The following is a 16849-nucleotide window of genomic DNA, read 5'->3' on the forward strand; positions in this document are numbered from 1 at the left end:
CTATTCACTTTTCCATGGGCAATTTATTGTATCGGTACTACCTGTTTTAAAGCCTTAAAGTAGAACAAATGTATATGTATATATATATATATATATATATCCTGCCTCTTATCTTGTTGTGTTTCCTGCCGCAGCACCAGGAAGTTCCATAAAGACGCTGCTGCTCTCACTGGCACTTTGTCTTTTGGCTGTATGTGGACTACACTGATGAGAAGACACTGGATATATGTGTGTAACCACAATAATGCACTTAAAAACTCCAGGGACAAAAATCACTATTGCATTTGTGTTTGCTTGAAGTTATGTATATAACTATTAAGCAATGATCAGACCAGACAAAATGTACCAGCAACTGTACAATCATGTAAAAAGATTTTATATTTGTGGATCGTTTCTATGTTGTTCTGTTTTTTGTTTTTTTGTTTGGCTTGTTGCACTGTGTTTGATGTTGTTAGTTTTGTGGATCTTGCAAAGCACTGCTGAAACAAATATTTGATTCCAGTTATGAATGTACATTAAAAACATTGTGATACTTGTGTATCAGTGGTTCCTTTCACTGTGATGCGAGCATCATCTAACACCACAAGGTGGCGTTAATTCAATTTCAGTGCAGCAAGATGCAAAGAAAGCAGGGCAATAACTAGAAGGGCACTCAGAGAGCACGAACACCAGACTTCGCAGAGAAAAAATAATTCAAATCCACAGTAAATGATCTGGATCTGCCCCAAAATTTAGTGGGTTCTTCCCTGGGTTCTTGTGCATCATCCCTCCACCAAGTTCAGTGAAAGTCGGTTCAGTACTTTTTGCGTTATCCTGCTGAGAAATGAACAGACACTGCACTAGAATAATCGTATTTGAAATGTTTGTTTTTATAATGAGTCTATCAATAATTGTTCCATTCCAAATCCACTTGTAGCATCGCCAACAATGTGACGTCAGTTTATCATTTTAAGTCTGATTGGCTAATAGTACTGATAGATCAAATGCCCCATCAACATGGATGGTTTTATAGGAGGCAAGATCAAAAGCTGAATTTCAAATTTGGTTTTTACCTTTAATCTGAGACGCTGATCACAGTAACAGCATAAATGACCATATCAGTGTTTGGTTAGATAGGTTGACTGTTCACTCAGTGGTTAATTTGAATATTGATTACAGTTTCAGTATAATACACTGGATATGGATAATCAGTAGTCTTCAGCATGGAAAACAGGGTTTCAGTTTGCAGACAATAGAAGCTCAATTTAAATTTATTACTAATGGGAAGAACCTTTTTGTGATGAGGCACCATTCATAAAGGGTTTATAAGATATAATTAATAGTTGTATTAATGGTTAATCATCACGTGACAATCATTTACCAATGCTTTAGTCAGATAAATTATGAGCCATTAAAAGGGACGACTTCGGTTGCCAGGTTTTTGAAAATCCTCCTCAAGTGTAACAATTTACTACCTTTTACACAGAGTTAGTCTGTGTGCAAAAATGAACAGTAGTTTAAATGCAGAGAGAACAATACAGTAAAGGTTCAATGTTTTTGGTGAGACATTTAAGATAAGACTGGACGAGAGTGGAAGCAGCCCCTTATTTGAATCCTGACCACCAGGCAGCTGCTTGCACTCAGAGCCAAACCCTTGTTTTTCTACCACATCTCTACATTTATTGGAATAATACAGTGTGTGGGTGGTGAAGATACACTTAACGGCCAAACACACTTTTAACGTCACAACTTCTGGATTTGCTGGACGTTTTGCCCTCTTTCACGGCTGCAGTAGAGACAGCAAAGACGCGTAACTAACCTGCCAGCTGTTATAATCCACGTAGGAGGTTTTATCTGCAGAAATTAATGGTAAAAACTTTATCTTTATCTTTAACTTTAACATCTAACAAGCTTATAAAGTATAAGTCATGTGTGAATTCAGTCATCTGTTCACTCATTCACTACTCCCTATATAATACAGTCAGAAGTGAACAGTAAATTCTGGATTTTGGAAATTTATCCTCAATTTGCATCACCACAGAGAGGTACAGCAACGGATCCAAACAATGGATAAGCTACTACTGTATTATTCCATAGGAACATTTTTCCTATTTTATTCCCTACATTTTTTGCAGCAGAATTTTCAACATGTTTTAGTAGGAAGTACACAAGGACAAACACCCAACCCCTGCAGAGTCTCTGCATCGACACACAGGCAGGAACAGCAGCAAGGGTTGGGGGTGGTCTGGTTATATAGATTATTATATAGCCTATTATATAGTCAAAATGCATACATATAGACTGATGGTTCAGATGTTTTTAATTAAAAAAGGAAACCCCAATTAAAACTCAACTTAAACCAGATAGAAGGAGCCTACACCTGCTGAATGAATTTCCACTGAACTAAATGTGGCAGTCAGCAGGACTATTGATCATGCAGATTTGGTGCAAGTGAACGCATATTGAGAAAAAATGACTCATTAGTGACCATAAATCACCCGATTCAAGTATCGGGTTTAATGGACTCCGTGGAGGCTGAGATCAGCCAACTGCTGCCCTCAGTCTGCATGTAGCCACAACCTCAGCAGATCATACTCCGGTAAACATTAAACAAAAAGCACGGTAAACATCAGTAAACAGTTTACGCAATGACTGAAACAGAGGAGTCACCAGTCGCTCCCAGTCTGCCTCCTGCTCTCTATCAGTGCCTGTTATTGAACCAGACGTGCTGCTGATAGCCGCCACGCATCCTTATCTGCAAAAGTCCATTATGTTTTCAACCAGACTTTGTTTGGCTTGATTAATCCTTTCCACTCACCCAGTTAAAGTGCTTTAAAACTTCCCCATCCCCATTCCCAATGACTGATAAAATCAAACTGTCATTCTTATTTACAAAGACTGTTTTGTTTATTTGCTCCTTGGTCCAGCTGTACTATTAAACTAAGTTTTATAGAAAAAAAAAATAATCTACAGGACTTCAAACTGACTCTGCCTGCATCATTATTCAAATATCAAAGTGCTGGGCCTGTTTGTTGTTCAGTTCTGATTGGCTGGGGTGCAGACATCAGACAGTCCCATGGTCAATAGGGGGCGCCACGTGAAGGCAGCCTGAGTATATAAACCTGGCTTTTCACAGATAACTGGCCATTTAAAGCTGACCGGAGTACATCTGGAAGTTTGAGGCTGGATGGTGCTGCATACAGCGTGGAGAGGTAAAGGAGTTTGTAATTTGCCTGTGTAGCTTCCTGTAATTTGTTTTGCGTGGTAGGAGATTGAATGAATAATGGGAATAGGTTTGTCTCTTTAATTAAGTGAAACAACACATGCACAGAAACAGGCTACCCTCAATTTTAATATGTTCACTTGCTTGTTTATTTTTCTATGAGATCTGCAGCTCACTCTGCAAACACTTTCGTCAAACTGGTTGAACAGATTGTGTGTGGGTGTGTGTGTGTGTGTGTGTGTGTGTGTGTGTGTGTGTGTGTGTGTGTGTATGTGTGTGTGTGTTTGAGAGAATGGATTTGTTAATTGTTTGTCTGGCAGCTCCTTTATGTTTTGGATGCACCACAGTAATTGCAGAGGAAAGTTGCGGTTGGATGAGCTGGAGAGGACATTAAGGGGAGTTGTGGGGAGAGACAGGGGGCCACGGGGTGAGGGAGCAGCGAGAGAGCCCCACTTTTCTCTCAGAGTCCAGTTTGGACCAGTTTGCCTTTTCCAGCAAAACAGCAGAAAGACACAGTGATGCCACCATGGATTCTTCTTCAGTTATTAGTGCCTGTAATGAGATGTAGGATCTTTGTCACAGCAGCAGAGTGATGTCATGATCTTTGTACTAGCAGGAGGGTTAATAATTCGCCACACATTGGTACTATTAGTTACTTTAGTTACTTAACACAAATGCCATTATCTCTCCTCTGTGTGTAATTAGAAGGGAGATTTTCAATCAATCCGAAAACAGAGCATGTGTTTAATTAGTCACAGATGTCACAGATTTTTTTTCTTCACTTTTTTCATACAGTACAACTAGTTATCTTCAGTTAGGTTCAAAGTTAAGTGGTTTTATCTTGTGATGTAAACTGAACCCTTCTGTCCCACAGTAACTTCGGTGATAGGCTAACTATAAAACCTCCCCCTTCTTCTTGTGCCTTCCTCTTCACAGATAAGTGATCAGTGATCCCTCACCCTGAGTGTCAGTCAGGGAGGCTCTTCTCTGCGCTTCCAGCTTGCTCTTGTCTTCCCTCTCTGGTGGTCTCTCTCTCTCTCTCTCTCTCTCCCTCCATCTGTCGCCCTCTGGTTCTTCGCTCTTCCCTGCCTTTAATTTCTTTCCCTCAAACCATGGCTCCGACCCTGGCCACGGCGTTCGCCAGGCGCTGGTGGATGGCGGTGACGGCTATCATTGAGAATCTGCTCTTCTCTGCCGTGCTGTTGGGATGGGGATCGCTCCTCATCATGCTCAAGTCAGAGGGCTTCTACTCGTACATGTGCAACGAGGAGGGTGAGTCACAACTGTTGTATTTCTGTGTTGACAAAGGAATCACGGACCAACAGGCTTTACTTTTACATCGCCTGTTCCATCATATATCTCCAGACCTTTGCCTAGATTTTTTCTTGATGGAAAAGCAGTAGCCTTTAAGTAAATGGTCTTGAGCATCTGTCTTCATGAGGTTATAGTGCAGAACTTAATGTAAGGACTTGAGGGAGATTGGTTACCGGGTCAGTCGGTAAAGTGGCACCTTGATTTAGGGTGAAGGAGGGGAGCAAGCTTTTACTTAAGAGACGTAACTGAACACTGCTCTTCTCCTGCCTCTTCCATCCATTCTCTGGGAACAAGAAGTGTTTTCTGTGAATGGACATGAGGACCCAGGAGATTAAACCTGATAAGTTCAATTAGAAAGAGCGCAGGGTTACAGGTCGGCAAAGTGGTCAAAAAGTTAAAGACTAAAAGGTTCCACTGTCTCATAAACTTAACAGTATCTCATTCTACTTGCCCCCTGGAGTTTTTTTTTTTTTTAATTTACAGCGACTCCAGCTAAAGTGGCAGAGGAGGCAACTGATAAACCAATAATGGGCTAGATCAGCTGTCCTGTTGCCCTCTTCTCTAAAGTGTTTTCTCTTTTTCTCCCCGTCCACGGTGAGGCAAGTGCTTATTAAGTGTTTTCAAGTACAAAGGTGGAAGTGATGCACACAATAGCACCAGTCAGGTCGTTTTAAAAGAGAGTGGTCACGAGAGAGACAGAGGAATCACGCCAGACTTATCCTTTGGACCTGAGGTGACACTGTGTCGTGCCCCATGCCGCCTGACTGTGATGAGCACTGTACAAAGACACCAGACTATTGGTGGGATTCAGTTGAGTAGCCGGCCTGTCTTTCTCAGGAGTTGAGAGTAATTGATTCACCTAGCTGGTGATTTGTAGGAGGATATATTTCCAGCTTGATGTTTAAGGGTCATTCAGCATCACTTAGTAACAGATCCTAAAATTCAACCATTGACCTTCTATTACTAAAGGCTAATTACTCAACAGTACAACATTTTCTAGCATATTAAATAATGCTGATGCTGTGCACAGGAACACACCCCCTAGTTGAGCATCCACCACTGTAGGTGACTTCCTGGAGCGCTGCCACAGTCGTCTTTATCTTGTGCTGATGATGTAAGAGGGAGAGCACAGCAGTACCGGCTCAGCTCTTTTCAGGCATGTGACATGTGATAGAGGGGACTGAGAGATCCACAGCAGGATTTTATTACTGGTAATATGGAAGCTTAAAGTCCACTGATAAAGGGCAGGGAAGAGACTGATAGTAAAGTAATGAACAGTAGAAATCAGACAACTGGGAAGGAGGGGGGGTGGGGGTGTCAGTAAAAACAGAAAGGACAGATAACAACCGTGCAGATGGAGATTTTGTGCTTATGCAGCAGAGATATGAGGGGGGTGGTTAAAACTCAGGTTTATATGGGCACTGCCTCACTTCAGATAAGTTGGTCAAATGACTGAGTTTTTTTTTTTTACACTTGTTGCACATTTTTATACACGTTTGAGGATTTTCAGTTACTATTTAACACAGTTAAACAAAGTATACACTCCCTAGAATTCATTGTGAGCGTCACACCTTTTAGTACACGTGCAGCTCCACAGAATCTTATGAAATTTCATCGAAATGGAAATGTCATTGCAAAAAAGACATCATGCACTGTTCTTTCATTAACCACAATTTTTCACTAATCACCTTCACCACCTCACCGACCATGTTTCAACACTGTACTGATCCCCTTTGCCCGTTGCTGCTGCTTATCAGTCTGCAAGGCCAGTAAAGGAACACTATATGCAAGGTAATTTATGATTCTTTTAGTCTGCTCTCTAAATCTTGGGATTCATCCCTGCTTTTTTTTTTCTTCTTTTTCTTTACGAGCTTCATTCCCACACTGAGCCACAGACACCCACACATTTCCCTGCCACTCAACAAGAGTGCATTTTGCAGATAATGTGAACGTTAAGCTTGGTGCCAGTCGCTTAATGCCGGCCGTTATTTTGTCAGAGGCCGAGAATGAGGAAAAAAAAAAAAACCCAATGTGTGTTTTCTTTAAACAGTCGAGCTATTCATTTTGCATCGCCCTGCCCAATCGAATCTGCCTGCGACAGTTGCCAAACAACACCAAATATGTGCATGTTCGGACGCTTTGCCAACCAGCTGTCCCCCTTCGGCCTTGCTCCACAGTGTCTAACAACGTGTACGATCTGGTTTCCTGAGGGAGACTTTGCCACTTTGTTATGAAGCACGTCATGGTGTTTCACACAAGGACACCACACAAATACTTGCCATCTATGACTAGAAAGGAAAACGGTAGAGGCGAGGGAGGAAATCCAGAAAACATCAGCTCATACATGAGCAATAAAGTCTCCAAACTGCTGCTCCTCTCGTTTTCCTCGCTGGACTCAACCTGAACTTTTGTACTTTTTCACATTATCTTGCGGGTTCTAATGATAATGAGAAGTTTACTGCCAGTTCCACCTTATCACCTTATATCCCATTCCAACGTAGGCTACTAATAAAATCCAAACAGCATCTCAGTAAAAGCAGATTGGCACATGATATGATGTTATAGGTTTCTACTTTGATTTTTTACATACACCCTGATTCTGCACGTGATCAGCGCACGCGAGGACACTATGTGTTGATGTATCATGATCCTGTGAATAAGCAGAACCGCCGCCTTCAGATTTCATCTGTATGACAAGAAGCTCACAGCTCCCTGCGCCAAAGCGTCTATAGGAGTCAATCTTCCACACTCATACGATTTTTCGCAGAACTTTTTTCGCATCAGTATGATCAAATAAGGCACGTGACTCCTCAATGAAATGGTCACGTTTTGGCAACCTGGATCACCTCATCTCACATCTGTTTGTTTTGGGTTTTTTTTTTGTTGGTGTCATACTCCAAAATGTGTCTAATCTTCCACCCGCTTTCATAACGCTCTTTAGGTAACAGCTCCAGCTACAATCTGTCCCAAACCGAGGTGACGCCGGCACCCGACGAGTATGACTACTATGATGGTGAGGGTGCCGTGGTTGGTCTGGGCGACGGAGTGGAGATGAGACCCCTTGTCCCCCTGGACGGGCCCCTGAGGATGAACGGCTGGCTGATCTGTAAAGAGCAGGATGAGATGCTGAACCTGGCGTTCACGGTGGGCTCCTTCCTGCTCTCAGCCATCACACTGCCGCTGGGGATCGTCATGGATAAATATGGGCCTCGCAAGCTACGACTGCTGGGCAGGTGAGCAAGGAAGGAGAAGAAATGATCCAGACTAACAATGGTGTCTTTTGAACTTGACTTTGAACCTAAGTATTCTGGATGTTATTTCTTCGGCAGCAATTTGATGCGATTTAAATTGTCATTAGAAGGGTTTGACACGACGTTCATCTATTTTCAGCACGTGCTTCGGATTGTCCTGTCTCCTCATTGCCTATGGAGCCTACAAACCAAATGGTAAGCCTGCCCGCAGACTGCACGTGTACCTTCATTTTTAAACTGCATTTGTTTAGTAGTGTGGCTCTTGACTCTTGACCTAATGTGTGTCATTTGCAGAACTCTCTGTCCTTATCTTCATTGCGCTGACTTTCAATGGCTTTGGGGGCATGTGCATGACCTTCACCTCTCTCACAGTAAGTGAGTGCACAGTTGCCTGTGCTTTGAATCCCCACCCACCCACCACCACCACTGCAGAGCCTTGTCACATAGTGTTTGTACAGATGTATATTTTCTATCTTCATCGTGTCTTTTGTGTCAATGTTAGTGCTGTTATAATAGTTTGCTGGCTCCCTGTCTGCCCCCCCCCCCTGTCTGGCATTCCACCCTGTCTCCTGTTGTGTTCTGTTATGTTTTTTTGTTGTTGTTTTTTTGTTTGTTTTGGGTTTTTTTTTTTTGTTTGGCTCCTTACGCTGCTCTCTGTGTTCCCGTGGACAATCGGCCTCAGCTTTGGATAGCAGGGAGCAGGGACTGATTGGAGAGAGAGGAGGAGAGGGGAAAGTAACGCACTGGTTCATTATCACTGTCCACTGCGTTTAGTGTTGCAATAACATCATAGCAAGAGCAGATCTAGCAGCTAGAACGGCTTGAATTTTACATTGTGCAGTAAGTTGAAAGAAAAAGAAAGAACAACAATCAGAGGCATAAATCATAAAGACCCCTCAGTCAGTTTCCCATTCATGTTTTGGAAATGACTTTACCCTTTGGGGTTCGATTGATGTTTACAGGGAAGTTAAAAAAAGTATATGCCTTTTCAAAACCCCAATGGACAGTTAAAAAAAAAAAACAGGTGCCCACATTACCCACAATGCAACTGACAGCTTAGTTCAGCTGGTAAAGCTCTAATGGCGCGCCTCCAAATGTTTTTCATTTTCACACTTGTAGTCCTCAGACCCAACCATCACTGACTCGAGTGACATCATTTGAGGCAGAATCAGATTTCGAACAGCTTTCCTTGGAGCCACAGAGGACTTCAAACGACAGTGGGTGGAGCTCCCCTTTAAGACGGAGCAGACCCACAAAAGACACAGGGACGGAAAAACAAGTGGGAATTCGTAGAGTTCACAGGGTCATTCCCTCACCATTCCTCTGCATTTTCCCCCTGCTGTTCCTCATCCTCCTGGTCCCTCCCCTTTGCCATCAGTTCAGCCTACAGTGACACACACAGGAGTCCGGGGTTGTACCATGGTGATGCTTTTCACAAGAGAGGGGCTCTCCTCCAGTAAATCTCCCAATGAAACACTCTATTTTCTATACCACCACAGGCTACGTCTTTCGTCTCCTATGTGGTATCAGTTGCGTCCACCTAAATTCCTTATTAGTTGCTGCCACATTGCCTTAATGTCAGCGATGTAGTAAAGCCATGATTTAGGGCTTTGTTTTGCTCTTTTCCTGCAGGCCTCAGCCCCCAGGAGCCTTCAGGGTCTGTCCATGAAGCCGTGTTTTCCCCTTTCATCCCCTTTCACAACCTGACATACTGTACTCGAAAGCCTCAGTGTTGGGTTAATAATTAGACTCTGCATTGCTCCTTGACTCCTTGATTATGACTTCACCTCAGACATACAGGCATTCATTCTCAGCTGAGGGGTGTTGGGTAACACTCAGCTGCCCTCAGCAGCCACAGCTGGCTCCCTGCCAAAATGTCAGTTGTCTGTTCACCTTTCCAGCAGCTGCTGATGTATCAGTAATATTTAAAAATCCGTTGGAGCAGTTTTTTTTTTTTTTTCAAGGACTCCTGATAAACTGGGGTGCTTCTGTGTGCAAACTTTTTTCAGTTTAGCAGACACAGACACAAACACATACCTCTTCCTCAGCTTCCTCCTTATGTAATTGAATGTGCTTGTTGTTGTTCAGTCTCTTGAAAGCAGAACAGCTTGTGAATGCCTTTGTATTCGGGTGTTTTGTCACCCGCTGTCTCCTGTTTTTCTCTGTTGTATCTCCCAGCTCTCTCTTGTCTTTCCCCAAAGCACGTAAAAGACAGAGAGAGTGAACTTAGTAGGTTACTCATCCCATCTCTCATCATCGTCATCTTTTATCGTCAGTCCATCTCTTTTGTCCTCGAATGTCACCTCTCCTCAGTCGCCCTCTGCGATTGTTTCAGCTGTATAGAATTCACCAGCACTGCGTCGTCCGTGTCCTGTGTTGGACAGCTGTGTGTGTTATGTGATGGTGTTTTATATTACAAAGTGTTCCATGTCACTTTGTTGTGCTATTATTCTCTCGGATGTTCTTTCTGTACAGCCATGTCTGCATGCTAATTGGTTCCCACTGTCCCCTCTGACCCCCGTGTCAGTGGGCACCATCCTCACAGTGTCCCAAATCTGTCCCAGCGGCCTCAAGCTTAGAGCAGCTAGAGTGTAGCTGAGACCACGATGATCTTGGCAGTAGATGTTTTGACCTTTATACTCATATTTACAATGAAATATTGTTTATATGAATGCCTGTTAAAATGCAGATCTCCACTAAAACCTGTAAGTGTGGCTCAGAAAAGATTAACTAGGACAGGTTGTGATGATGTGATAATCTGAAATCTTAATCTGTCTCTTTTCATTTCTCTCTCTCTCTCTCTCTCTCTCTCTCTCTAGCTGCCTAACATGTTTGGGGACCTCCGCTCGACCTTCATCGCCCTGATGATCGGCTCCTACGCCTCATCCGCTGTCACCTTCCCTGGTGTCAAGGTAACAATCACTGAATCACCCTGCACACATCCACACACCTGCACTGACACGATATATGTTAACTTATGTTTTTTCACCACTCCTATAAATGTCATCCAGTCTTCACCAAATTTAAAACATAATGTGAAAAAAATGTATATTTTTCTGTCTTTCCATGTTGCAATCCAATTAAATGAAACAAAATATCACAGTAAATAGTTCAAATTAGGGCGGTCACAGTGTCAGATTTTCACTGTATGATTATCGTGGCCAAAAAAATTTACGATAACAATATTATCGTTATATCTACAGAAAATTTGCAAAGAAAAATAGTATTAATAATGATGCCAGCAGTCAAATTCATCTTTATCTTTGTTTAATGTGTGTTTTGTCTCTTTTTTGCCAAGTGCATTATATTCAAATACGAGTGAAGGGAGGTGGAGAAAGAGTCTGTAACCATGTGCAAAAGCGAATGAAAAGAACAATTAAACTTAATGGATAGAGAACAGGCAACCAGATTACCAGATCCACAAGGCCTAGCATCCGCCATTATGATATTATTCTATATGTGTTATTAACACAATGTTATTGTCAATACATATCGCAACAACCTTAGATAGAATGCTAAAAAAAAAAAGTATAAAAGTATAATGTTAACAGAGTGCATACATGCTGAGCACATCAGTCAGCAGAACTGGGGAAGGGAAGATTTCCACTTTAATAGACAAATGCCCAACTTCTATTTGAATTGTTTGCCAAAGTCATAACCTGCCATATCTCTTCTTGAATCCAATTGGAAACTTGATGATATAATATATGATATAATATTGCCACCACTGAGTAACATGACATGGTCATCTTTATATAAAGGCTTCAGTATTCACAGATAGAATTTAGATATGTGGGTATTTTCCACACATGTGTAATTTGATGGAGATATGGATCCGGAAGCAGGTTTAAAACACTGAAACGCTTTCTGACTTCTTATATTTGTGGTCTCCTCTGTATTTTGCGTTCATTGGTCGTGTTTTGATGTGCACAGGTGATCTATGACCTTGGCATACCTTTCATCACTATTTTGGTGGTGTGGGCTGCCTGTGCTGGACTGGTCTTCCTGAACTGCTACTTCAACTGGCCACTGGAACCATTCCCAGGACCAGAGGACATGGACTACAGGTTAGTACCACAGATACACGCAGTCACTATTCTATCTTCTTTTTTATCTGTTACTACATGTCAACGTTGTCATTCTGATGGAGCCTTTCCCATCCAGATTTAGATCCAGATGTAACAGTTGCATTGCATGGCTATAGAAATCATTGACTCTATCTGACAAATAACTATGTAATATGTCCAGAAATGTGCAGTGTAATGCGACCAGGTTAAAGTCTATCTGCTGATGATCACACTTAGAATCATGTTTTTGAACCGGCTGATTCAGCAGGAAATTTTTCCAGTACACTGAGTCACGTCAAGACTCATCACCATTTTCTCTTTATGATATTAACTTTTTTAATTTTTTTTTTTAATCCTCCACGACCCCCTCCCTTGTCCCCCTTGTCTTTTACTCCCACTTCATTCACCCGCTTTTCATCCATCTGACCTCTTCTTCTTTCTCAGTGTGAAGATCAAGTTCAGCTGGCTGGGCTTTGACCACAAAATCACAGGGAAGCAGTTCTACAGCCAAGTGACCACCGTGGGCCGCCGTCTGAGTGTTGGCAACAGCCTGAAGCAGAAGGAGCTGGCCACTAAGGACGGCCACAAGCTCTGCCTCTCCACCATGGACCTGGAAATGGAGTGCAGGCCACAGGAAGAGTGTAAGACTGCAGAATTGAAAAGCTCCTGATGTGAATTTTAGTAAAGGTTGACCCCGTTTTTTTTGTGCTTTTCATCCTAATGCATGTCATTTACTCCTTCGTCCCCTCTGCAGCCCAGTCGTTCTTGAAAACTATCAGCAGCCCGATCTTCATGCTCAGCCTGGTCACCATGTCCGTCACTCAGCTTCGTCTCTTGTTCTACATGGGGGCCATGAACAGCGTCCTGGAGTCTCTCAGTGATGGAGACCTCAACACAGGTTTGTTTTTCTGCCTTTGAATATATGTCTCTGTGTGTGTAGACACACATGAAAACTTCTCTTTTTTTTTTGCTTTATCTAGAATATGACACTGACTATCAATAAGTGACTTTGATTCGTGACTAAAAAGCAGCTGAACTGACTTGCTTTTAATTGAATTTTCAGTGGAGAGAATGGAAGTTGGTAAGACTAAAAGCTTATAGTTATATGAGTAGTTTACTGAACCGTTACATTATTAACTGTCAAGTTAATAACAATTAGAATATAACCTCTAGTCTGGCACAGGTCTGCTACCACACCCCAATAACCCACTTCCACTACTTACTGTAAAACTGTCGTAGCTAGTTAGTGTTATTTCATGATTTGACCTTGGCTGTTGTTCATGTCAGTAACCCAGTCCTTCAGCTGACATTCAGCTTTCATCTGAAACCACCAGGTACCATTTGTTGTACTCATTAACTAACTTTGCCCCTCAGCACCAGCAAACAGTACACATCATATGAGCACTTTTCATTTATCATTAGTCCATGGATCATAAATCCCCCGCATATTGGCATAATATTGACTTTCGAACCTCCGTTAACTCAGTATCTGGTTGTGTCATTCTGTTTAGCTCCCGCAGCTAGGACTAATAATTAACTGTACCATCATAGTCATTAACTAGCTAGAAAACAGACCTGAAGCCTCCACCACTTCGATCTTTTTATCCTTCCTTCTAATCCTTCCCCTTTCTTATCTTTTCCCAATTTCTAATATTGTAATGTTGGGTTTGGGTTTGTTTGTTTTGTTTTTTTTTTTACAACTTTTTAATCCTCATTCTCTCCCTCTCAGTGAGTCTATACACTTCCATCTTTGGCATGCTGCAGCTGCTTTGCCTGATGACCACTCCTGTGATTGGTCAGATCATGGACTGGAAGCTGAAGGACTGTGATGATGGAGAGGAGGAAAAGGAACCCTGCAGCAAGTGAGTCAAGTCTGAGTAACCCCTTAATAGTGGTGGGTAAACTCTCTGTTTCTACCCCTTTCCATTTATAGACCCAGGCATTAATATTTACATATTTACATAAAACGGAGTTGTGAAATCAGTGCTCATCTGCCCTCTCTTCCTTTGTAAGGGGGGAGATTAAGAAAAAGCCCAGAGACAGAAAGACCCAGAAGGTGACCAATGCCCTGCGAGCTTTCGTCCTCACAAACGTCCTTTTAGTAGGATTCGGGATCACCTGCCTAGTGCCCAATCTCCCCCTGCAGGTGAGTGGTGCACTTCAGCTGTCAGAGATGCCTTGCTAGCAAAGTTTTTCTTTAAAAGAAAAAGTTACTGATTAGCCTCTTTTCACAGGCTGTTGGCAGCAGAGACAGCCAGTTATGTAAAAGTCAACATGGCTAACAGCATCACTATGTGTAATTACATATAATGTGTGATAATGTGGAACTTTAAAGGAATAGTTTGGCATTTCGGGAAACAAGCTGGTTCACTTTAATGCAGAGAGATAAATAAACCTGAATTCCCCTCAGGATTGATAAAATATCTATCTATCTATCTATCTATCTATCTATCTATCTATCTATCTATCTATCTATCTATCTATCTATAAGGCTACAGTAGGATAGGCTAACTTAGCTTAGCATAGAGTAGATACAGATGAAACAAACAAGATATAGCACATTAGTTGTTGAGCTTTAGAGGTGCTGGGAGGTAGATTTTACTTTTGGACAGAGCCAAGCAAGCCGTTTCCAAAACCACCTCCAGTTTCATTTCACAAGCGATATTCATCTTCTTTCTGCGAGAAAAGCCAAAAGGCATGTGTCCCAAAATGTTGACTAGTTCCTTTGAGGCTCCCACCTAAATGATCATGATCTATTATTATTGATTTCCTCTACTTTTATCTTTTATCTCAGATTGTGTCATTTGTCTTACACACTGTGGTGAGAGGATTCATTCACTCCGCTGTTGGTGGCCTCTACGCTGCTGTGTAAGTCCCCAAAGTACCACTAACTTCACACACACTCACACACATTTATATCATGATCTTCATCATCTTGGTCCTCTGCATCTGCATGTCGCTTCAAACTTAGAGACTAAATGTACCTCTCCTTTCTCTCCAGGTATCCCTCCTCCCAGTTTGGTAGTCTGACGGGCATGCAGTCTCTGGTCAGTGCTGTGTTTGCTCTGCTGCAGCAACCCCTATTTCTGGCTATGATGGGACCCCTGGGGGGAGACCCACTCTGGGTATGTATACGCACACACTCAAACACTGTCACGCATGAATGAAACCCTTAGGCATGGCTAATTCTAGTGTTGTCCTCCAGGTCAATGTTGGACTCCTTGCCCTCAGTATGCTGGGCTTCTTGCTGCCTCTCTACCTGATCTGCTACAGACGGACGCTCTTCAGAGAGCAACAGCAGAAGATGGACAACGCTAAGATCTACATGAAAATTAACGGCTCCGACATCCCCGAGGCCTTCGTCTAGAGAAAATGGAAATGAAGAGAAACGGAGAACAGCAAGTGAAGAAGATTTCTTACTGAGAAAGATTGGCAGTCCAGTGATACCTGCACACATACGCGTTTAAAAGGACAACTGAAACCTTAAATATCACATTTATCCACCGATTACACACACACACACACACACACACACACACACACACACACAAACAGACTGCCACCGCCATTTTGCCAAAATCCCACCAAGATAAACTGATGCCGCGGTTGTCACGGAAACGAGTCTTTTGGAGAGTTGCTGAGGAGAAAAGTGAAACGTGGAGAGGGGGAAAAAAAATTTAAAAAAGAACAAGAGAGAGGAAAGACTGTGAAAGGAAAGAGGCATCAGCCCTCTGCATTCCCCCCAAATCCTCTGAATTCTCTTTTTTTATTCCCTCCTCTCTGAGCGGCACATTAGTGCAGCTCCATTCCACACCAGACTGCTTTAATAGTCCCTATACGAGCAGAAAAAGGAAAAAAGGAAAGCTTGTTTAGTCAACGAATTTCCACCTGTGAGACCAGCAAGACTGCAAAAACGTCACCCTCACAACTACCAACCGTATTAGTGAGTGATTCCATTGTTTTCGTTTGTGTTTAATGTGCCGACTTTAAATCATGCTGATTGTAAATCCCATAACACGGTGCTACCTATCTATTCATCAGCTGGACTTTTTGACAGAGGGTGTAAGGTAAGTGTGGACTGAATGGCATTAACGAGTGGGAGGCAGGGGGAGGAGAGACGAGCCTTATTGCTGATGATGAGCGAGAGGAAAAGACAGTCATGATGATTAATGATGAGGCTTTTTTTCTCTTTAATTTTTTTTTTTTTTTACAAGGCTAACATCTTATTACAGTATAAAACTACTTTAGCTTAGAGTATACTGTAGTATTGGATGAATGTCAGTGTTTTATATGGCTGTATTCTGTAAGGGGGACGTCAAACAAACTGCGGCATGTTTTGCTAAAAGCGAAATGTTCATGTATGTTTAGATTATTTATTTTATTTCCTGCTTTGTTTAGTTTCCTTTTTATACTTTAAGTTTGCCGGAGGTTCCCTTTGAATATACCTTCATATAAAAGAGATGATTTGTTCATTGAACTTTATCTCCCCTTGGGTAGGTAATACAACTTACATATACATGTAGATGTACTCAATGTACATCGGCATGTGTCCATAAAACCATCATCATTCAGATGCCTTTGCTTAAAGTCAATATTTCATTCAGCTTATTTACTTACTATTAAAAGAAATGCAGCACTTTATTCCGCATTAAAACCCTTTAAATACCACACACATCAGCTCAGTTTAGCACTTCTCTCCTGACGCCCACTTTCATTTTCAGCTCCTCCCTCCTTCACATGTGTATTTATTTTTATTTTACACTCACCTTCTCCATCATAAATTTCATGATGTATTTAAATGTTGCTGTGCTGGCAACTACACACACATGTTGTGTACTGCGTTGTTCGCATAGAGCTCTTCCTTCTATCATTGAACGTAGATGTTTGTTATAAAGGTATTCCAGTTTAATGTGGAAGAATTTGTGGCCGGTTAATAAAAATGTGTTGATCTCTTAAAATGTTTGTCCCTGTTTATGTTTTTTTTTTTTTTTTTTCACTGCTCACCTGGCTGCAAT

At 42.0% G+C, this 16849-nt stretch overlaps 2 protein-coding genes across 2 annotated transcripts in view; both read left to right on the plus strand.

Annotated features, from left to right (window-relative positions):
• Positions 1–538, plus strand: part of hephl1b (hephaestin-like 1b) — a 14614-nt gene extending 14076 nt beyond the window's left edge. The window contains exon 18 of the mRNA XM_023421566.2: positions 61–538. Within this exon, the coding sequence (XP_023277334.2) occupies positions 61–208 (148 nt within the window). The 3' untranslated portion in view covers positions 209–538. The remainder of the gene's footprint in view (positions 1–60) is intronic.
• Positions 539–3126: 2588 nt separating this feature from the next.
• Positions 3127–16792, plus strand: slc43a2b (solute carrier family 43 member 2b). The gene is made up of 14 exons (XM_023421567.2): positions 3127–3191; positions 4139–4474; positions 7458–7749; positions 7907–7962; positions 8062–8138; positions 10587–10679; positions 11701–11834; positions 12279–12475; positions 12589–12732; positions 13564–13696; positions 13848–13980; positions 14629–14702; positions 14836–14959; positions 15040–16792. Exons 2-14 carry the CDS (start codon positions 4315–4317, stop codon positions 15199–15201), a joined length of 1779 nt encoding a protein of 592 aa, XP_023277335.1. The 5' UTR covers positions 3127–3191; positions 4139–4314; the 3' UTR covers positions 15202–16792.
• The last annotated feature ends 57 nt before the right edge of the window (positions 16793–16849 follow it).

The sequence above is a fragment of the Seriola lalandi genome, unplaced genomic scaffold, assembly GCF_002814215.2.
Source record: "Seriola lalandi dorsalis isolate HSWRI2012SDOR001 ecotype SW California unplaced genomic scaffold, Sedor1 jcf7180002054672, whole genome shotgun sequence".
Classification (NCBI taxonomy): Eukaryota; Metazoa; Chordata; class Actinopteri; order Carangiformes; family Carangidae; genus Seriola; species Seriola lalandi.